Genomic DNA, 24,279 nt, shown 5'->3' on the forward strand with positions numbered 1-24,279 from the left:
TAAGTCAGTCTGATGCCCATCAAAGCACCCCTCCTTCAACTAAATGTTTCTGTCTCAATACTGAATTACCAGTAAGAGTGAAGGATGTCCGAGCTAACGATGCTGCTGTCATCCGCTTTGGCCTTGCTGTGCGCATAGCACAAACTCACGCAGAGCCATACAATCCTGCCACAAGCTGTTACGGCTTGTACTGCTTTACCCCCTGTCCTTGCTGCTCCAGTCCCTTCTCCAATGTCCCTGCCTCCCCACAACCTCCTGCTGTAAGGCTTCATGTTCCTCCTCCTGCAGGAGCTCCAGTTTTCTGTAACGATCACGCTCATGCATCTGGTCCACACCAAGCAACTTCCTCTGCTTCGCAAGTTTTAATTCCCTTCATCAAGAGCAGAGACTGACAGTAGACCCGGAGCAGAGCGCTTCATGCCAGACCCAGCCTGTTATCGGGGAACATGCCTGGCCACCCAGAACTTGCAGGCTTCTTGCTGTCTCTCACCTTCAGTGAGATCTAAAAGGACAGCAAAAGCCTGGCCCATACCTGACCTTATCTTATGGGCGTCCCCTCAGAAGAGGTGCAGTACTGGAACTGTGAGAGTGCCTGTCACACAGGCTCCTCTGTCTGACCAAGAGCCAGGCAAAATAAAAAGACACTCGGTGCTTCAGGACAAATTACTGACAAAAATAGCGGCCTTTTATTGTCCTCATTTTACTGACAATCAGTGTTTGGGGAACATGAAACCGGCTGTTAAGCCTTCCAGCTTGCCTTCCCTGCTGCCTGAGATTCAACCTGCACTCAACTTTTACACATTCCTTCCTTCCACTATCAAGACTGCCGCAGTCTGTGGTCCCTTATTGGTCCCACCTGTAGTGCAGTGGTCATGCAGCCTTAAAAAAAAGTCTTGCCAGAGTCCCGCTTCACTCAAAGTCTCCACTTAAAAGATGCCTGAGAACATTGTGCAGGTATGCACATGCCATGCACCTCTCCTTGCAGCTCCAGGGAACACCAAGTAATGTGGGATAACTAATATAGAGATGTAAAATAGAAAGATAAATACCTGAATACACTGATACAGAAATCTCTGCTTCACTTTGTAACATAAGACTAGTTTTAAAGCAGGTAAAATAGCTTCTTATAGTTAAGAATAACATCATTTTCAGGTAACACAAATACTGTTAAACTGAATTATAAATCAATCTGCTGTATTACCCAAGGTCATGTCATATTTTAGTCTCTCACATGTCCCAGAAATTAGAAGAGGCTGGCACTGGTATCTGTAGCTGCTTGCTGCCGAACAGAAAAGTTGATAGGACCCTGGACAAGACAGTAGTTATGATCCAGAGCTTCCTAGATCCTCTCCTTATAGACATCCCACCAAAGTGAAAGTGTTTTAAACTCAAAACAAGAACTGATTAAAAGTTTATTACAATGAAAATAAAAGTGATCAAGTGGGACAGAATACAAATAAAAGCAAGTATCCCCCTTCACACTGCATCTTTTCATCTGTGTTTTGCTTCCAGACTACGTCCTTGTTAATTAAGCGTCTCTCTCCGTTGCAGTGAAGTACAATTTCTCTGGTCCCCAAGAAACCAGAGCCCGCAAGAGACAGCGGATGCTTCCCTCACCTGGCAAGACTTGCCTGCACTGATCCTGACCTGCTCCTTTTAATGGGACATGACACAAATTGAGAAAAGACAAATACCAGACATGGTCCAAGGTAAGTCATTTTAGGTTAAGCACTAAAGGCTGGTCTAATCAATCCCCCGCTGACACAGACTGGCTTCAACTCAAGCCTGCCATCAAGTGCTTTCCCAATGCTCATAGGCTTCCTTCTTTCTCCCCACAACAGAAATGTATGTGCCCTGCATCCTGCATTGTCATTAGCATATATTTACCATGGTATTTTGACTGCAAGCTTCCGTAGAGCACCATCCACAGCAATTCATTCCAGAGACTGCCATGACTCAGATCTCCAAGCCAGCGAAGCAGCACCTGTTCAGCATGCCTACTCTTGAATGTACCATACAGATTGCTATACCATAGATAAGACACAAATTAAAGAAAAAAAAATCTTCAAATTTTTCCGCTGGGTGACTCACTTTATGCTAAATCCAGCCATTTAAAATATTTTATTGTCATTTAGCTGTTCAGAACACTGTTATGATAGCAACCACATCCCATGAAGAGGCCAAAGAGCAAGGAGGGCACCAAACCCTGGTTACACAGTTACCCTTCTATACTATGCCAGGGAAGACAAACTGTCCTGAGTAAGCACACCCACCAGATGCCAATCCCTATCCTTCCAAAGCAAAATCTAGTTTGTTGCCTAGTTTTGAGTGAAGACTCTAAGGACCCAATTGCTTTCAGTTTTCCTTTTTTACCCCCTGAAGCAATGCTCCACTTGAAGTCTTTGGAGATGTCAAGTTGCATCTACTCACAGGAAGGCTCACTGCCTAGCAAGTTAAACCTTGTTTTTGCTGAGGAAACTTAATGAAAATAGTTCTTTTCAGCTTCTCAACCTGAAGGCAGTCCATGGGGTACCTTGCTGCGTGAGGTTCAGCAAGGCAGTGTGGTCCTTAAGCAACTGCTGGCAAATCAGTACAGTAAATATCATGGGAGGAGCAAAGCAATAGATGAAGTGATGCATTTCTAAACAAAAAGTGCAACAAACTGGCTTCTAGGGACAGAGCCAACCTCAGAAAAATGTTTAAGCAGATGAAGTCTGTGGGAAGTCTCCAAATGCTCAGAATTCTGGCTGGCTCTAATCAATATTATCATCTCTCATTTCAATAAACATTTGCTATGTATTTTGTTCAAATGTAACCTTCTGTTCTCCTTTTAATTTCTCCCAAATCCCCAGTTTTGTTTACAGTCATTAAGACTGTTCTATTGCTTAGCCCTATTTCAGAGGGGCAGAAGGTGGAGGCAAACATTTTTTCCAACTCTTTGCTCCAGACAACAGCTGAATCTCAGGAAAACCCTTTTGAAGAATGGATTTCAGAAATGAATGACAGAAAATGCAAGATTCTCCCCCGCCCCGTGCTCCAAGTGAAGCACCTCGCACATGGTGATGTGGTTTAGAGCAATACTGCGTGTTCGATCAGACTTTGAGGACAGCACTGAATGGCTCACATCACTCAACAGTAAAGTCATCAACAAAAAAGGAAACAATGACTCATTCCTTCAATTTGCATGTGAGGGCTGCAGAGTCAAGCATTCATGCTTTTCTCCATCTTCTCTGATCTTTTCCAGATAGACATGTATTTGAACCATATAACATAGAACACCCCGCAAACCTAAGGCACAGGTTTCTAATGCAACTTTAAAGTCTATTTTTCTACTAACAAAAAATGGATTTAAGACCAGCAAACCAAAACAAAGGTAAGGGCATTTATTATCCCGTCTTTACAAGAAAATTCATCAGAAGCATACCTGGGCTATAATGAATTACTTCTTAGTAATCACAGAATTGTAGGGGTTGGAAGGGACCTCCAGAGATCATCGGGTCCAACCCCCCTGCCAAAGCAGCTCCCTAGCTCATATTGCACAGACAGGCGTCCAGACGGGTCTTGAATATCTCCAGAGAAGGAGACTCCACCACCTCCCTGGGCAGCCTGTCCCAGGGCTCTGTCACCCTCACTGTGTAAAAGTTCTTCCGCATGTTGGTGTGGAACTTCCTGTGCTCCAACTTGCAGCCATTGCCCCTTGTCCTGTCCCCACAGACCACTGAAAAGGGGATGGCTAATTCCCCTTGCATTCCATGCTTATGATACTTATAGACATTAATTAGATTCCTCCCTTAGTCTTCTCTTCTCAAGACTGAGCAGCCCCAGCTTACTCAGCCTCTCCTCATAGGGGAGATGCTCCAGGCCCTTAATCATCTTCGTAGCCCTTCTCTGGGCTCTCTCAAGGAGATCCCTGTCCTTTTGATACCAGGGAGCCCAGAACTGGACACAATACTCCAGGTGGGGCCTGACCAGGGCAGAGTAGAGGGGGAGGATCACCTCCTTTGACCTGCTGGCCACACTCCTCCGGATGCACCCCAGGATCCCATTGGCTCCCTTAGCCACCAGGGCACACTGCTGGCTCATGGCCAATCTGTCATCCACCAGGACCCCCAGGTCATTCCCCACTGAGCTCTTCTTCAGTAGGTCATCCCCCTGCCTGTACTGATACGAACGGTTGTTCCTTTCCAGATGCAAGATTTTACACTTGCTTTTATTGAACCTCATCTGGTTTCTCCCTGCCCAGCTCTCCAGCCTGTCCAGGTCTCACTGGATGGCAGTGCAGTGTTCCTGTGTGTCAGCCACTCCTCCCAGCTTTGTATCATCGGCGTACTTGCTGAGGGTGGATGCTATTCCCTCATCAAGGTCGGCAGTGAAGATATTAAACAGGACTGGACCCAGCACCGAGCCCTGGGGAACACGACTAGTAACAGGGCTCCAGTCAGATCCTGCTCCACTGATCACAACCCTCTGGGCTCAGTCCGACAGCCAATTCTCAGCCCATCTCACTGTCCACTCATCTATCCCATGCTCTCTCAGCTTTGCTATCAGGATGTCATGGGAGACAGTATCAAAACCCTTGCTGAAGTCAAGGTAGATGACATCCACTGCTCTCCCTCCATCTACCCAGCCGGTGATGACATCATAGAAGGCTATGAGATTGGTTGAGCACAATCTCCCCTTGGTGAATCCATGCTGACTGCTCCTCATGACCTTATTCTCATCCAATCTGAATAACCAACACCTCACTGACCTATGCTTCCCCCTAAGATATCAGGAATTTGGTGACCATACCATAATTAGAAAATTGTCCACAATTTTTCTCTCCAGAAGGATTTTATAAACACTTGGCTGGAAAAATGATGAGTATTAAGGACAAAACAGACAACTGCTTAAGACATCTCCATCAGATTTGACTGAAGATGCAAGAGACGCATGAGAATGAATCATTTATTTCATTGCAATACTGCCATAATCCATAATACTATTATTTCTATCTGCAAGACCACCCCTCTGGTACTTTCTCCTTTCATGCCTGCACTCTGATGTTCAGGCCTTGCCTCCTGGGCTCAGCACCTGGTCTCATCCAGTCCTCCACCTACACTCAAGGCATTATTACAACTGCCAAGAACTTTCTTCCACAGCCTTTAACAGTTCAGTAAAAACAAGAAATCTCATTTCCATCCTGATATCCTCCTCCATCTTTTTTTCCCCAGGAAGTCGTGCCCTCCAAGGTGAAAGGCTTAAAAACACAGCACCACTGAAGAGGTTTGGTACAAGATTTGTTCTCATCATTATATTTCAAAATTAAATGAAGCTTATGACCTTTCTCGTTGAGTCACTGCTCTCTCTGCATTCTCTCTCATTCCAGGAACATCCTTCACTTATGCATATGTTTGAGCGAGGGACCTTAAAAATAGAACTCATGTTTATTCATATGGACATTAGAGATTCCTAAGGACTTCTGGGATGTCCTCTGTCCACTTTAATTTCCCTCATAAAAGAGGGTTTATTCTCCTTTTCCTGTGTAGTTACACAAGAGGACTATGAGGAAGCAAGTCTTGTCATTTTACTAAGCCTAAGCCCCTTTTAGGACTGTTCTGTGGAGACTGAAGAAACAGACAGAAACTGTTTCTTTTGGACTTAAAAATGGAGATAATCAAACTTTAAGCTGTTGAGTTAACCAGGTAAAAACAAGCAGATGCTTTGCATTTTAAAACAAGAGACCAAAAAACTACAATTTCTTAATCTGAAGTTTTGTTACTGAAAATAACAAAATTCAATTATTTCTCCCTCTAGAGAGAAAAAGCCTCAGGAAGAAACAAGCCCTACTATCAATCCTCATGTTCTAAGTGGCTGGGGACAGCTTCTCACCCCCTCCAGGCATCAGCTACAAACACCATGTTGGTTAAAGCCTGCAAAGGAACTTCTATCCTTATTTCTCAATCATCTGAGACAGATGTATATTTTAAAAGCATGCATTTGTTTTACATACCTCAGTGAATAAATGACATTTAGAACACAATAAATCCATCGCTGATGGACATGCCTGATCAGGGGATGCAGGTTTCTGTGCTGTTATCTCGTCTGCCTCAATTTTTAGACACATACAATCTTATTTCATACTTCTTGCTATTAAGAAGCAAACTGCATGATTAGATTTTCATTTATCTTGAAACACTGTAACCATTCTCAAACTTTGCAACAACCTATTTCCATCCTTTTTTAAAATTGCATTTCCCAATTTGATCAACCTCACCACTTTGAAACCTTTCTCAAAGAAAGTCAGCTGAAGCCAAAAGTGCACTGTATGAAAATTACACAGTCTAAATCCAGTTTCTGAAAGTCTCACCCAAACTCCCAGAGTTTTCAAAAACTGAGCGTATTTATGTAATTACCTTGCGTACTGCTCAACGAGGTTAAGTAGAGGAAAATATCGCTTGTTATCGTCACTTGTGTTCTGTCTCATCTTTCCCAACCCTTCCCTCCTGTCGCTTTTCTGTGTAGGATATTAAAGAGAATCTGTGTGACATCTGCCAGTAAATAAGATATATTTTGCTGAATCACAGAATCATAGAATGGTCTGGGTTGGAAGGGACCCCAAGGATCATAGAGCTCCAACCCCCCTGCCACAGGCAGGGACACCAACCTCCAGGCCTGGAGCTACACAAGGCTGCCCAGGGCCCCATCCAACCTGGCCTTGAACACTTCCAGGGACGGGGAATCCACTACTTCTCTGGGCAGCCTGTTCCAGCACCTCACCACTCTCTCTGTAAAAAACTTCCCCCTAATATCTAATCTAAACCTTCCCTCCTTTAGCTTTAGTCCATTCCCCCTTGTCCTGCCATTATCTGCTCTTTTAAAAAGTCGAATCCCCTCCTGCCTATAAGCTCCCTTCATGTACTGGAAGGCTGCAATGAGGTCCCCCCGCAGCCTTCTCTTCTCCAGGCTGAACAAGCCCAGTTCCCTCAGCCTCTCTTTGTAGGGCAGGTGCTCCAGCCCTCTAATCATCTTCGTGGCCCTCCTCTGAACCCTCTCCAACAGTTCCACATCCTTCTTGTATTGGGGGCCCCAGATCTGGACACAGTACTCCAGATGGGGCCTCACAAGGGCAGAGTAGAGAGGGACAATCACCTCCCTGTCTCTGCTGGCCACTCCTCTTCTGATGGAGCCCAGGATGCCATCGGCCTTGTGAGCTGCAAGAGCACACTGCTGGCTCATGTTAAGTTTCTCATCCACCAGAACCCCCAGGTCCTTCTCAGCAGGGCTACTCTCAAGGAGCTCTTCTCCCAGTCTGTATACATGTCTGGGATTCTTCCAGCCCAAGTGCAAGACCTTACACTTGGCAGTGTTGAACCTCATTAGGTTCCCCTGGGCCCATCTTTCCAGCCTGTCAAGATCCCTCTGGATGGCTTCCTTTCGTTCTAGGGTGTCGACCACACCACTCAGCTTGATGTCATCTGCAAACTTGCTGAGGGTGCACTCAATTCCATCATCGATGTCATTGATAAAGATGTTAAAGAGAACCGGTCCCAAGACAGACCCCTGCGGGACACCGCTTGTCACCGGCCTCCACCTGGACATAGACCCATTGACCACCACCCTTTGGCTACGGTCTGTTAACCAGTTTCTTATCCACTGAATTGCTGAGGTTAGGACAGATAAGAACTTACCTTTACTTTAGGAAAACAATAATTGACACAAAACATGCTTCAGATACCCAAGAAGGAAAAAAGATTTACAACAATACAGAACTAGTAAGAACCAACTACTGAACAGAGAAATTGATCTTGTCAAACTGATCACCCTTTCTGTGACAAGTACAGCTAGTGACATTGCTTCTTTTGCTGTGAAGTAAGCACCGTGAATATCAAAACCTATTTTATCGCTTTGCTTTAGAAGCCACATCACATGCGAGCACAGCCAGGTTCTTTGCATCTTTTAAGACAGCCAGCAAGAACACTGTAATACAATCCACACGCTTCTTCAAACAGATTCCGCTGAATCCGCCTGCTCTCCACTACCCTTCTTGACTTGCACTGAGCTCTGCCCTCTCCATGCAAGAGCTTTTGTTTCAGGTACGGAAGTCGCCACGCTTACACTGAGACCACAAGACCAGCCAGAGAGGCAGACACGCTGCGCCTGGACTTCAGAAACAGGCTGCCCTGACATCTGCTTTGTTAGTGCAGGTGATCTGCGGTCGTGCCAGCAATCTAAACTTGAAGCTGCCCAAGACTAACATTCAAAACATTACTTGCAAAGCCAACTTTGCGAACGGACATCCTACTGCCTTCTCTAACAAGGCACCAAGGGTCAGCCTCCAGCCCTGAAAATCTTCATGTCATCCTGAAGAGAGTTTCCAAGCAACCTCTTTGTCTCCAGTTCAGGTATGCTCTGCCTGGCATTTCTGACCGTGTCTGGAGATGATGCAATTGAACATCATCCTCCTGCACACATCAGGTGCCTTTGCAAGTGGACCGTAGCATTCTACCATGTAAATTATTTGGCACACAGCACACACACAGATACACGCGGATCCCTCTCGCTTGCGACAAACGGAAACCAGCATTCTCAGCACAGAGTCTAACCTAACCACAGGATACCGACACCATCCAAACAGCACAGCAAGAGGTGTTTCTCTGAAGTACTGTAGTCTTTTTAACGAGCATTCACTCCTTGTAAACAGTTTTGTGAGGAATCCAGAAGCCTTGGCAATTCAGACTTGCCACGTAAATAACCAGAATGAAAGCGTTAACTTCTAACAATTTTGTGAAAGCCTGTCCGAAAATTGATTTCGGAACCCCTCTGCAGACCCCAAGAGAGAGAGCCTGTTGTCTCTGACAGGGCAAAATCTCGCCAGCAGCTGGAGTAGGAAGAATTGGATAGCTCATACTGATGTCTGGCTGGGCAGAGACATTGCCTCCCAAGAGGAAGAGCTGCAAAAGAAGAAAGATGTCAGGATTTCAATCTTCTGCGTGAAAGAGAAGCTGCAAAGCATGAGCCATCAAATACCAGGAAAGCATGAACTGACAGATCTACCAGGACAGTAAACAACAGTTTACTGTAACAGACTTGTTTACTGTACACCAGAACAGAATGGGCAAAAGAAAACCCAAAATCCACAAGGATGATCCGCTGAACAAAATACAAAAGAACAAAAACCCACTGTGTTTGGCTTCCTTGCAATAACCTGCAAAGCTATTCCATTGAAAACGGTAAGGAAAAGAACCACAGTAGGGCCTTTTCTGTAAGAGGCACTGCATTCTTGTGGCTGTGAAGCAAGCCAATGTTATTGCTGTCATTAATCAGTAGTCTTTTGGGATGAGGTGCTTTTTTAAGAGCTCTTGCACACTGGTGACAACAGCACAACATAAAAGGTGCATGCTGTAATACACAGCTTACCCAAACCAACATTTTCTAGGTACTTCGTCACATGATGTAGACTTGGACAGCACTTCTCAGTTAAGATAAAGAAAACCAGACAGAGCCACTATCCCACTGAACAGCTCCAGTAAACTAAACAAAAAATCCCCAACACAAAAACCATCCACAAAGTCCACTATTTTTTTTGTTTTGTTTTTCTTAAGGTAGTTAAACAGTTCCAGATTTTTAAAGTCTCACAGCAAACAAAGTATCAGGGACAGCGATGATGAGGTGTCAGTGCGTTCACTGGCAAAATTGATGGAAATATCCAACTGGATATCAAAACCCCCTTGTACCACAAGAAGAGCCGAGCAGTAGGACGAGTTGGACAGAGATGTTTTGCCATCTCTTTCTGAGAAGGTTTTCAAGGCCCAACTCTACAAAGCCCCAAACAGCTTGTCTGACCCCATAGTTGACTCCACTTTGACAGAGGATGACTAGACACATCCTCCGGCCTCTTCCAGCTTGAATTATTCTATACAAAAAAATCTGGATAGTCTGATGTCATTAAAGCTGGGATTTTTAACTCTGCATTTAATTCAGTCCAATTAAAAAATGTGAAAGCTTAAAAATAAGCTACTATTCAGCTTTCTATTTTCAATAATTTCAGCGGAACATGAATAGCAGAAACACCGTGCATGTCTGTAGCAAAGAGCAGCTGAAAGGCACAATAAAAGTCACTTCAGACATAATATTTTACCTGGAAACAGCATATATTCCTTCTGTTTAGTATGGCATTTCCAGTTCAATAAATCTTGACAGCATGACACAACTGTAGATTTGTAGAGGAAGTCAAATTTATATAATATGTGGCAAAAAAAAAAAAAAAATCACTTGCCTACTCTTCCCACCAAGTAAAAGGACTCAAGTCTGACTTCCGTGTTTTATTTTAAAAGCAAAGTTTGGATGACTTCTGAATGTCAATACTATGATACACTGCATCGACATTTATCTTCCCAAGACTGTGGATACACAGTAAAACCTGAAGGTGATATTTTTCATCTCTGCTGCAGGGTAGGCTGTGCAATACCAGGAATATGAATACAAGATGCACCTACGTCTTGCAGAACAAATTAATGAAAACTTTTTAGTTGTTGCAGACAAGCTGTCTTTACATTTTTCTTTTCACCAATTTGTTGTGGATTTAAACCTCCATCTGATAGGTGATGGTCATGTGGTAATTTTTCAAGCTGCTGCTTGAAAAGGAGCAACACACACACAATACAGCTGCCTCCCCAGCATGGATAAATCCATTACTTGTGCATAGGTAGGAGAGAAGAGAGTGACAGAATCTTGCTTCTGTCCAGTGATTCCTAGCTGTGCTTGAAGCCCTGCTCTGGACATTCACTGAGTACCAGGGAGAATGAGTACCACCAGCTGCCTGGGTGAAGAGGGCTTGCTTCTTTTGTACACTGAAAACGAAACAACTGAACAACAACAAAAAAAAAATCCAACCAACCCCATCCCAAAAAACTCACAACAATAAAAAACCTCAACCCATGGTGCCTCTCTAAACCCTTCTTCTCCCTTGGAGAAGACCCACTTGCTGCATGAGGAAGCAGAGGCATAAAGGCAGCACACACTCATCCCTACTGAATTTAGGGCCAAGCACTCGTAATGTGCTAAGAGCATCATAAAAAAAAGATGCTGTCACCACACCCATACACCTTCACAGAAATAATACAAGTGCTCCTACAGAGGGAAAGGCTGTAACTTAATGCAGACTGGTCCTGGACAACGGCTGCTCTTCCCCTTCTCAGGGCAGCCAAGACTATTCCTCCAGCATTGCAGCAGTGCAGGAACACCACTATGCTCTAAACAAAAGGACATTTCCATTCAATAGTCCTAGCAGTATGAATCTTTCTTTCTTCTAAACCAAAGCTACAAAAAGATTATTTTCCCCTCTTTCTACAGAATTAAGGAAACAGCTTCATGTTCTTAAGTTCTGGGAGGAAAGAGGCAAACATGCATGACCAGCAAGCCTGTGCTCGGTGAGAGCACTTCTCCCTTTCCAGGAGAGCCCCAAGCCTCCACAGACTTACTGAAAATATATAAAACCCATGACTTTTCACAGCATGATAATTTGACCACATATTTCTAAATCTTCAATACTACCCTGTCCCTAGAAAATGCACCCAAGTGTCAGGCAGAACTCCTTTCCACCAAGTGTTTTCTCGCTCTTTCATCCAGTCTTTGGCAGCTAGACAAGAAAAGGCATCAGGGAACATGCCAGCCACACTTCCTCAGTCTACAGGCAAAATAAATCAAAGTAGGTAAAGAAACAGAAACACTAAAAGCAAAAACCTGTGAGGGGAAAGAAACAGCACAGAGGTTAACACACATTGGATAAAACCAACACTGGCTATAAAAGCAACACTGGTTATAAAATCTTAGGAGTTGCCACAATTGGTCTTTTTCCCTCAGGCTTAAAGTTTCTTTAAGTCCTATAGCCAATACGGTGTCACAACAGTTAATTTTGTCAGACTTTAATGTTGCTTAACAAATGTACGTGGTAGAGAAAATGGACTTCCTACAGGAGAGCTGTTGGGGCTTGGTGTTAGACTATAAATAGATCTCCTATACAGACACTGCTGGAAGGTTTCCATTTGCAAAGCCAAAGTGACTTACAGAAAGTCAGCTCTATGCAGGAATATTTTATGGGGTCAGTTATAAGACACATTCTCTATCTGAAACTTTACCTTCTTCCTAAGTAGAAATGGGCTTAACAATAAATGCCCACACATCTGTAGTAAATGTGTAGTAAGTATACTGCTCTGGACTTCAGAAATTTCAGATTTGAGAGTGAAAGAAGGAAGACCGTAAGATACAATTGTTTCTAATGCACAAAAGCATTCTCAGCAATTAACATTTTAAAGCATCAGAGCCAAGATTGTTCAGTTCAGCTGCTAAAAACATTTTTCGAGCATCGACCTAAAAAGTGTAGTGAACTCTGCCTGCAACATTCTGCTTTTGGTGACACTCAGTAGTACACTATTGGTTGTTAGATAAACCAAAGTAATAGATAAGTGTTCTGCCAGTGTCTTCAAAATTAACAAGTCATCACTACAGACTAAATTCTTGTAAGCATTGTGCAAGGTAGAACCCGTTCAGAAGCCTGCTCAAGCTGCCTCTCCTCTGAAGCAATGCTAACCAGCCAAGTCTACCAGCACAAACTTTGGCACTTAGTTTTTAAGGCTGTGAAGGTTTCTTTAATCATAGACATGAACTGTAGAGTTTAAAACGAAACAATTCTCACCCCCCAAAAAACCCTACCATAGCCATTTTATATCCTGTAACAAACCTGTTAGAAGATAGATTGCCCAAGCTATTAGAGGGGATAAAGTCAGGAGAAGTCTGATCATTTATCTTTCTTCCTTACAGATATCCGTATCACTTTAATACCTTATTGCAATGCAAGAAAACTCTTAAGCAGATGAACAGTGGGTCGTGAGAACAAGCCTAATTAACTCCTCCAATTCCCACAGAGAATGAACAAGGAAGAAAAAATGATTGGGGAAAAAGAAAGAGAGGTATTCATCCTTCAGCTGAGGGTGAGGTTGGAATAAGAACCTCGAACAACAAAGATCAGCATACCTCATTACACCAACATGGGCTTTTACTGGCTGCACTCAATCAACAATCACCACCTAACCTTCTTGTAAGGATCCAAGCATACCTTTGTTACCTGATGCAAACACACAGGACTGCTTAGAACAGTTAACTAAAAAAAAACCCAACAACAAAACACAACTTCTTGTTTCCAGTAAATATGAAAATTATGTTCAAACCTGAAAATTGATGTGTCTCAGGCTTTACTGTACCTCCAGCAGCCTCTCTGTTCTGAGCTTAACAGGAAAACTATAACCAGATACCTCTGACTACCTGCAGTCCCTGGGCACATTTCACCACACACATATCTGTGAGTCAGTTTGGCTTCAGAAATTATGCACCCCTGGGAAATATTTCCAAAACAAACACCTCCCAAAGAGGCACGAGGCATCTCTCAACCACAACATCTAGGCATATGGGAATCAGAGGAAGGGGACATAGGACAGATGAAGCATGCTCAAGGACAGCAGATTTCAAAGAATTCTAATTATTTTTAAAGTAGGCCAACCCCCAGGACATATCCATTTCATCAGAAAAATTAATCCAGCCTGCTCCCTGCCATCCTCTTTTCCCAAGGCCCCTCAGGCATACACAAAGATTAAAGGCTACATGAACTATCCTGGCAGTCTGCTCCCTTTTATCACAACAGCTTGACAACTCCCCTGTCATCGCCAGCCGTGGTGTAAGATAATAACAGTAGCAAAACTTGTTAACTCCCCGAGAGGTGACTGACGTGACTATTCATGGAAAAGGTAAGTCTGCTCTCTAATATGGCAACTCTATCTTACAGAGATCTGCTCTGCATCCCCCCCCCCCCAGTTCCTCGGTGTGAAATAACAGCAACAGTATCGACACTTCAGACACCTAGTCACTGCTCTGTCTATGAGCAATCAAGGGTTGCATCATACAATACCAATGCTGGGTCAGAGTTAACCATTTGCCCCAAGTTTGACATCAAAATCTTCTCCCAGTCTGGATCCCAGCACCATGAGCAGCTGCTGTCCTTGTGGATGTTTTTTCTGATGATGACTGTGAAGGAGGCACTCATGCCTGGACCTGCTCAAAAAGGTTGGTGGCATCCCTGTTAAGTGAACACTTCCTGGCACTCCTTAGCCCAGCCTTTCTTGTACTGTTTACATAACTAAAAAATAAGCCAGTGCTCAAGACAAATATTTCAGATTTCTATTGGAGAACACAGAGAGGAATAGAAGACACCAAGAGTTTTCAACTCAGACACAGAGATCACACAAAAGCACCTCAGAGACTAATTCACAGTCTTACGTCAGACACCCAGGGCTGGAATACCTCCACAGAGTAGTGAAAACCACCTTACGTATTCAGTAGATCTCATGCCGTAAGAGTGTCTTATGGTGAGTAAAACATGAGCGTTTGGAGCTGAGGAACTCCAAAAAGTGCGACAAGGTAGCAGGAGATTCTCCTCTCTCACCAGCAGGAGCTGAAGCCTGGCAAATGCATGGACCATCCTTCTGGTTTGAGAGCTGCTGGCTAAGAGCTCTCAGGTGACGCACTTACAGACAGCCACTGAAAGTTCATATTCCATTAAAAGAAGCAAACAACAAAAAAACCTCTTCCCACCCTTTTCTACCCCTGCAGATTACCAAGGTACTGTTTAAGCTAATCACTAGTGAAGTTCCTGGTTCTGTGCAGGAAGAACATATTTCATAGAGGGAAATAAGCGTGGAAAACACGGAAGAGGTGAGGAAAAAAACCAACACATTTCATAGCTACTGTTTAAAGCTTCTCCAAAGCAATGACACATGCATGACTTATAAAAGACACATTACAAGCCTTGAAGAGGTGCCTTCCAGGCCTCATACTAAGTGAGAGCATAGCAGATCTTGTTTCAAGACTAAATCATGCAGAGAACAACTTTCCTCTGAAGACGCTATCTGAATATTGTCTTTTTTGGTCATCCTTTCTCAGTAGGAAGAATAGAAAACTCATGACATGCTCATCCCAGATGTTTTTAAGAGGTAGCTTGGTCACTTTCTCTGGCTTTGCTTCAAAACGTTGTTACGGATGAAGCATTTTCTATAGCCAACTTAAAACACTAAATACCTCTTTCTTTCACATATCTACAATTCCTATTAATTAGCTAAAACCAAAAGACATTGCTTAGATAAATGCGTAAAGGCAGGAACTGTAATGCTGTGCGCCAGCCCTACTGAAATGCTATTCCTTGGGGTTTTTTTAAGTCATCCTTAAAAGGAAAATCTTTTACTACAGGTTAAAACCAATTCAAATTTTAATCCTCATGTTGTGACCAAAATGTTCAAATACAAAGAAACCCTGTATTAAATTTAATTTAAAAATCTTTTAGTTTTTCTAAAGCACACTATTTAACATTAACAATTTTTGCCTCGCTAAAAAAATATAAAATCAATCACCTGTATTCACTCACTCATGTCAAAAGAGTTCTTGCTGAGCAATTTTCATTGCCAATTTTCTAAAAGACAACAAAATAAGTAAGAAGCTTCGTGGGCTGGGGACCATCTGCTTCTGATTTAATTTCATTAACAGTTATATTTTAAGACTTTCAACTGCAAAGAAAGTTTTCCAAACGTAAACAGCATGCAAACCAGTATACTGTCTTTACCTTCCTACAATCCTCTCCTGCTGCTCAAGGGTTTACTGCACATCAGTGCTGACTGCTGCTATTTGCAACTGCACATTCCTCAAGGAAACCAAAGGAAAGTAAGTTGTAGCTTAAGAAAACCAATGTAATGCTAAAAAACCCATTACTGGAGCCAGTGAATAGAATGAAGGATTCAAAAAGAGAGACTAATTCTGTATTTCTTTTAAGTTTAAGTAGGGGAAAAAACCTACCATAATTTGTTCTGTAAATTGCAAGAAAACATGCTTAAGCAAGTTTAACTCTTACTTCACACAATCGCTTGATAAGCATCATCTCTTCAACACAAAAAGTAGCCATTTTCAGTTTAGGAATAACATATATAGCCCAGTAAGAATAATGCTTTTATTTCCACATTGGAAGTCAATGGGTTTTCAGAAAAGAGGAATTCTGTGCTATTAAAATGCACCAACCTATTTAAAAAACAGTTCATGCCAAGCAAAGATTTTGGTGGTTGTGGGTTGGTGATTTTTTTTTTTTTCTCCATATTTCAGACTACTGATTCAAATTATATTCCAGTGAGTAAGCAAACATCTCTAAACAGTTCAGTCCCAAGCAGGGGGAACACAGTAAGGATGTTTATTTGAAAAGCAAAGGTAGAATACAAGTATTAGCCTTTTCCTCTGTACCATCTTTTTACAATTACTAACAACAAATCAGCCCTTTTCCAGAAAGGTTGACTTCCCCCAGCAAGGTGCTTCAAGGAAAATACTACAATTAAGCTGATAAATCCCAACCTAGAAATCTGCTGTAAAGCACCTTAACCTTCAGTTCAAGTTTACACAAATTAATGAGTTTCATTCCCTGCCTCCCCACTTCCCCCACCCCTAAATTATTAGGTGAAAGACCAGAACCCCCAAAGCCAAGCCCGGACAATACCACAGGCTGCAAAGACATGCATTGCTGCTGACTGCTTATCGTACATCTCCCTTACCGAACACCACGGCGTTCTTGTTACTCCTGGGGGGACAAAACCTCACATACCGACACAGGGTCTATATCTAGAGCGCTGTGAGGCAAAGGTGGACCTCTAAAGGAGGAATCAAGCAAGATAATTTCCCTTTAATTCACAAAGTGATTACAGAAAACTGATGGAGGAGGCAGCTTTGTAAGCAGCATGTTGCTATTTTTAAACTAATCATTCACAGTAGACATTTGTTTTCCATATTTATGGAGGAAATCTAGTAATTAAATGTAACTGTTACCAGGCTTGGAATCCTCTCAGATTATATGGCCTAGTTTCTGTAAAAAGCATCCCCTGCCCCTCCGCCCACTTCCCCCCCCCCCCCCCCCCAAGGTACAAGTCAAACCTATTAATGTAACAGCTTATCCTGCCCTATTTCCACTTGGCAGTCTCCCGTAATGCTGATTTAATATCTGACAAAAATAGGACAAAGATACTGTCATTTTTCATTAGGGAACGTCAGCTCAGTACAAGCAATTTTAACTCCGCTGAGCTTGGCTCAGGGAAGGTGCATGCTGCTCAGCCACAGGGAGAAAAACCTGTGCCCCTACTCCTGGGTGCAGCATGCCTTCTCTCAAGGACAGCATCCCAATGACCCACCAGGCCTCAGCCATTAACTAAATTTACTAGCACCAGAATTTCTGCTACTTCAGCTTCAACATTATCTCTTAATTCACCACCTTTAAAAGAAGAGGTAAATATTACCAAGATTTATTTTTAAAAATATTTTATTACAAGCTACTTGGACACTAAATAACACAAATTACCATTTTGGGGCTTGGTTTTTTGGAGTGTGTTTTTGTTTGGTTGGGTCTTTAAAAAAAAAAACAACACCACAACCTATCTAATCTATTGTGTGGATCCTACCAGATTTCTGCTGTCTTGTGGTTTCTCCATTAGGTACTATAACAGGGCAATAATTTGATGCATATATCTCCCTAAAGTTAAGCTTTTTGCTCTATAACCTCACCTAAAAGAGCAGAGCCACCTTTCATCGTATGCTGGGGACCCTGCCAAGGGTTGCTTGGTTCCTTTTCCTGCAATGGAACTCTTAAACAGCAAATGCCAGCCTTAACTTACCATCTTAATTTTTTCAGGTGTTGCCACAAAGGGAAACACTTGGGGCTAGAAAAGGACACAGGGAATATATATATAATGATGTCTCTCTCTAGCGGCACAGACATTTACACCATTAATAGCCTTCAGATAATGAGTTACTCCTCTAACTTATTACAAGGAACCTTACCAACAAAAGAGTTCAACAAATTTTTAATATTATCTATGTATGTATAACATAAATCATACAATTTCCATATGCTCTCCCCGATTTCTTATATTATTCAGTAAACCACTTTGTGGTCACTTACTCTGCAACATAACTGTAAGTGCCTGACAAACGATTTCACTTTTAATATGACAGGGGTTGGGTTTTTACACCCTACCAAGGTTAACAAATTTTTACAAGCTCATTCAAAGCCAATTTAGATGAAAGCACACACCAATAAAAAAAAAATAATTAGCATTTGTATCTCAAAACATTTTGCCTATTACTGTTGCTAGCAATATTAAAGATTCCTGCAATAAACAGCAGGGGGAAAAAGTGATCCTTACTTTAAAGAACAATACTTGGGCTATGGCAAGCTCACTGCTGCCTCGCATTCAGGTTTCAAACAAAACTTGGACACACAAAATATTTGTCAAGGTGTACTGCTGAGTGTCACAGAAGTAGTAGTGACTTACAACAGCTTTGATTCTGGAAGAAGGTGTGCCTGCGTCTAGCCGTGCACCCATGGGAGCTTTTCACACCCACATGATTAATGATGGCATTGAACTTCAAGATAATGCCAGGGTTGCAGAGCTGATGTGGGGCTCCTTGAGTTAGGGCTCACCCAGTCACAGGAAGATAAACCAGTAAAAACCCCAAAACAACAACCACCTCCTCTCCCAAACCTGTATGTACACAACTACTTCAATCAATTGGAGAGATGATTTTGCTATTTGATTACCAGTTTAGCATACTGCACCACATTTTTACCAAACTCAGACAACCTGAGTTCCTTCACTACTGAACACCACTCTACCTGTTACATCAGTTTTATCATCTTATTCCAATTCCCGCCTCTCCTCCAGTAATAATATCAACTTCAAATGTCTATGTCCCTGTTTCTCTCCTAAGCACATTTGCTGTCACTCCTTAAGGAAAAGTATAGAATTTCCACTGGGACTTCCACAGCAAAGAATCTAATTTAAACCACAATAACACTTCAAGTTCAGCATGCAACTTGTCATTAAGTCCTCAGTGACAATCCAGCCAAGGCATACAGGATATTAGCAGTCCTTAAAGTGGGGGAGAAGGGGTGTCACCTCAGAAAACATCCATTCAGCTTTCATTTCTTTTTTTTCTAACTCCTCCACCTCCACATCATAAATCCTCCACCTTCCAGTGGCTGCGTGGGAACCGTAACATTTAAACTTGGTGGTTGGTGAGGGCCCACAGCCCTGGCTGCAAGCCCGTCATCTGGTTTCCTGAACCAGAGGGACACGCCAGAACCACCACCTGCACCAGGGCATGGGGCATAGCCTCCTTTCCTGATCCGAGGGTAATCACTGCCGTGACATCTGGCAGGCAAGACATGCTGGTGGGGGGGATGATGGCATAAATGTCTAAGGGTGGGAGACCACAACCTCAAAAGGTCCTGCTAAGTTATAGAGCGCTGAGAGCACAACTGGATTGGGAGATGTGCGTGCTTACAGGGGTGCTGGGAGGAAGGGGACAGTTGCCCAACTACTTATGCACACAAAAAAAGTCCTAGGAACCCTGTGCAGAAAAGTCTAAAAACTGCTGTGGATAAACAATACTTCCTAAACATAAGCACATCGCTTACAGACACAGAAAATACGTGTCAATACGTGTTGGGGCAAGTTAACAGCAGCCCACTGGTGGCTCAGTTGGGGGGGGCTATGGGCTACTTGTGGTTTGGGAACACACCAAGTGTTGTGAGGCTCCAAATCCAAAGCACCAGTTCCCCAGGCAGGAGGCCTGGCAGCCCGAGCCAAGATGGCACTGAGTTCTCATTGCATTCAACAGGAGGGCAGAACAGGGAATTAATTAATTAATTTGTTTTGTGGGTTTTGTGATCTTGCCACTATGTTCCTGACCTGTGCGAGGTCAGATGCACACCACCAGCAAATTTTTATTACCTTCCCAGGCTCCGGGAGGGATTAGTAACATGCTGGACACTCTCACTTACTCTCCTTCACATGGACAAACAAATAGTGCTGTTTACTGGATTCTTAAGAGTGCTCCAGTGGGGATGAACATTGGACCACCTATCATACCACTACCACATAAACTATGAGTAGGAGAGGTTGTGCTTTGAGCTGTGCCTCAGATAGGCTAAACAGATATTTCAAAAAAACCCAGCCAAAACCACCAACCTCAATTCCACGTAATTTCTGAAGCTTCTGAGTACTAATTTGGTCACTTTACTGTTTTGTAATTGGTTAGATTCAGAGTTAAAGCTGACCTACACTACATTTACTTCTCCAAATACGTTGTTTCCAATTTTTCAGCAACGGATCTTTCTTTACCGTTTCAGTCCATTTGTTCTGCCTGCTGTACTACCCACTCCTTGATGACACCAGCTTTTAAGGCTGCACCTCTGAGGCTGATCATTAGCGACACATCTCGCTTGAGACCGATGAGTAGTATAGCTGGGATCCCTACAGCAATCTTCTTACAATGAACAGCCTCAGTCATTTCCCGCTAGCTCCAAAACTGTGATCCCTTGATCCAGAAAAGGTATTGGAAAACATCCAAAAGAGCCTACAATGTGCCTATAATAATTGAATCAAGAATTCTGCTTAATCTTTACTTACAGTCATGAGCAAGAACATGCATGTTACTGCCTAAGCCTTCGGTGCCCTTGTAATCCTTACTATCAGGTAGCAGGTGTCCTTACTTACACTGGAGCAGATGTGCTTTTAAAGACGAGGAGGACAGACCTTAATATATTTTCAGTGTTTCTATTTGGTTTAGACTGGAAACCAAAAGCTCTTTAGGAAAGGATTATTCTATTCTGTTTGACTATTACTAACAATGCGGATAATTAAATACTTAACCTCTCCCTCCTAATCCTGCAAGCGCTTTTTCCTTAAATGGTGCCCTGCAGAAATAGTTCTATGGTTGGGTTACCTAGGGAAGAGCTTTGTCTCCCCAACTTCTGAATATGCTTTCACTGAACATATACATCTGTGGCAGCCTTCGATCAGAAAGGTCATGTCTCCAACTGTCCACATTACTTGTTACTACCTCTGTCACTTCCTTCCTAAACAGCCACTTTGCCACTTTCACTTTTTCTTTGAAAGCTCTCTGCATCAATCATCTTCCCCCTTCCAGAAGATCTCTGAAATCTTTAAAATCAACAGGAAAAAAACCCAAAATATTGTAAGGGAGAATATTTTCTTTTTTTTAAATACATAGTTATAACACTGCTACAGGATCTTCAGCATTACCTGTTCCTGTCTGCTGCTGTAAGCAGGAAAAGGTTCAAGGTTGTAAACATAAGAACAACACAGCAACACTTTTCATCTTTGCTTCTTTAATGCCTCAGCATTATTAAAAAGCGCCCAGAGTGACAGTGCAGAAAGGGAAAGGTCACTGCCTGAGGTTAGCTATAAAAAGTTAAGATTCTATTTTAAACTGGTACTGTCTGAGGAGGAATTTTACATTTGCTGGCTAGAGCTTTCAGTGTGGCCAAAGGGAGGAGGGTGTTGTACAGGAAAATTAATCTGCTATCTTCAGCTTAACAAACTTTTTGGCAGCTAGTGACAGAGCAAATACACACAACTGTACGACCGAACAAAGTGCACACCAGCACATTCCAGAGCAGCAGTCGTGATTGAACTCCTAGTTCCAACACGCTGGAACCATACGGACACAGACAGTGTAACCTGAGACACAAGCCCACCTTGGCATTGCCTCACCTAGCAGGACACGGGATAGGCAGGTCCTAACCTTCACGGACATTCCTGGGTGCTGCCAGCTCCCCACAAATACACTAGCATGTTGCTAGCAGCGAGCTTGCTCCCTACCGTTAAACCAGCTCATCCTCCGAGCAGCTTCTGAGAGGAAAGCAGTCCAAACCGAAACACAGATTTAGCACCAACTCACAGAAAGCGACGAAGCAGCATGTGTTACCCACTCTCATATATATCACAGCAATAAGTAAACAGCTGATCTAGCTAATGAACCAGATACTCTGTTTAGATTTCATCTTTGACAGTGTTTACTTAATATAATTATATTTGCTCCCAACAAAGACTGAATTATTTCCTGAGGTGGCTGTCACGTATATTTCCTCCTCCAGTTGAAGCAGGGACAATGGAGCCAGAATGCTGCTTTATTGGGGCTGGACCGTAAAAGCTCTTATGACTCCTTTACTGCAACAAGCACAAGCTAAAAACCATTCCTCATATGTGAATGGAGGTGGACATAAGGGTTCAGCTCAGAGGTATCCAGGTGAAAGCCTACAGGGTTGTGAGAAGGGACAGACAGCGTGATCCCTGACAACACCTGCATGCATTGGTAGACCGCACACATGTAGGACTGCGGTATTTCAGTCGTCATCCCAGACTAATTGGCTGAAGATGGTCACCGTCCTACACAGCAACACAACTGTACCTACTCCCCCCCACCCTTCCCTGAGGATGTCACTTTAGAGGTCAGTTACCCTTTCCTAAGCAGGAAAAGCAATTCCACCATCTTGGACATGAATCATTTACTGCTTCAAGTTTTCTTGAGAGGTTTGCAAATAAAACTCCTCAAGATTTCTTCTGTACACAGAAAAGCCCACGTTGTACCCATATGAACAAGTTACAGAAACTTCATCACTTAATAAACCGCCTATCTCCAAAAGAACCGCTATGGCCTATTATCTCAGCGATAACTGCCAAGATACAACAAACTGTAACAGCTTCAGAAGACACAGCATCTGCTGAAGGAGTCCCAAAGTCATTTCCAGTTTTCAAAAGCAAGAGTTCTCTCTGCTCACGTGCCTGCCTTCCACAACTATTCAAGGCAGCCCACTAGAGAGGGCCAAGATTGTTCCTGAACACATCATAAAGGAGCACTTTGTAAGTATAATTACTGTGAAATTTTATGACTTGACCAAGAGTATTATTATCTTGACTAACCCTACTTCAAGCCGATCTCATTAAGCCCACTTATATTACATGGCTCTAAAACATCTGCTGAAAATGGAAAGAGCGCCTTGACTCCTTCCAAGACCCTGGTGTCCATGGGTCAGATAGCTCTCACCAGATGTGCCTAAGGCAAAGCCACAGCAAAGCTGGCTCCGCAGATTTGCTCGCCTAACCTCCCCAAGCCTTTCCAGAGGTTACAGTCCCTCTCCACCGCAGAGCTGCCCACCCTGCGCCTCACGGGCTCAACGCGGGTGACCCGCACTGCCCGCCCGATCGGTCCAACTCCTCCTGGCTCTCCTTGCGCTGCCTCGCCTCGGTAAGACCTGCCCTTTGGGTAGCACCGCCTCGGGAACCGCATCCGTGGCGGCGGGGCGAGCGGGAGAGGGAACACCTGCACCCTTTGTTGGAGCTCTGAGAGAGCCCTTCGCGGGATGCTGAGGCAGCTTACACCCGCGCGGCTGGTTTGGGGAGGGAAAAGCCCCCGGAGGAGACGCGGACCCACGGGGTTCAGGCGCTCAGAGCATCGCCGGCGGGGAGGTCCCGGGGAAAGGCCCCGCGGGCGCACTGCCTGCACCTCGGCGCCTACGACGGGCACTAGCTGCGCGCTCCCGGCCCAGCTCCCGGCGGGGTGTGCCGCTGAGACCCCGCGCTGGGTGAGGTGAGACGAGGCGGGGCGGACCGGACACTCGCCGGGCCCGGCCGCCGGGCCCCGGCGAAACGCTGCGGCCCCGGGCCCCGCTGCGGCCCGGCGCGGGCAGCCCCACGGCGGCGACGGGCCACGGTGCGGCGCCGCCCGGTCAGGGACGCCGGATCCGGGCGGACGGCTGGGGCCGCCGCCGCCGCTCCGCGCTCCCCTCTCGGGCCTGCAGGCGCCGCAGGCCGCAGCCCGGGCAGACACCCTCCACCACCCGCCCGTCCTCAGCCGCCACCGGTCACCTCTCTGGCGGCGGCCCCGCCACCCGCCGCGTCCCGCCGCCCAGCGCGACCACACACTCACCCGCGTCCGTCCCGGGGGAGCCGGTTCCTCGGTGCGGGGCGACAGCGAGGACCAGAGCAGCAGCAGCCCCAAGAAGCTGCCCGCCAGCAGCACGGCGCGCAGCAGGAAGCCCAGCTTCAGCCGCATCCTCCTGCCCGCCCGCCCTCTCCCTCCCGCCGCCGCGCACGCAGCGCCCGGCCCCGCGCACCGGCGGGCTTCCGCCCCCCTCCCGGCGCGGCGCGGCCCCGCCGCCGCCTCCTCTCCCCCTCCTCCCCCCGGCCGCCGCTGCTCTCCGGCAGCCGCCCGCCTGCGGAGGCTCTCCTACACGTACAAACTTTCTTTTTCCCTCCCCCTTTCTTTTTCCTGCCCCCTCTTGTTTTTCGCTTTTTTCCCTCTCCGCTTGTTTGGTATTTTTCCCCTCTCTTTTTTTCCTTCCCCCCCACCCCCTCCCCT

At 44.6% G+C, this 24,279-nt stretch overlaps 1 protein-coding gene across 2 annotated transcripts in view; it reads right to left on the reverse strand.

Moving 5' to 3' along the window:
• GALNT7 (polypeptide N-acetylgalactosaminyltransferase 7) overlaps window positions 1-23,973 on the reverse strand; it is a gene marked incomplete at its 5' end in the record, with an annotated part of 70,382 nt that extends 46,409 nt beyond the window's left edge. For both annotated transcript variants that reach the window (XM_084263983.1, XM_084263984.1), the window contains one exon: window positions 23,848-23,973. In XM_084263983.1, the coding sequence (XP_084120109.1) occupies window positions 23,848-23,973 (126 nt within the window). The remainder of the gene's footprint in view (window positions 1-23,847) is intronic.
• Window positions 23,974-24,279: the final 306 nt, after the last annotated feature.

This window comes from Gallinula chloropus (assembly GCF_964237585.1).
Source record: "Gallinula chloropus genome assembly, chromosome: 4".
NCBI classification, from domain to species: Eukaryota; Metazoa; Chordata; class Aves; order Gruiformes; family Rallidae; genus Gallinula; species Gallinula chloropus.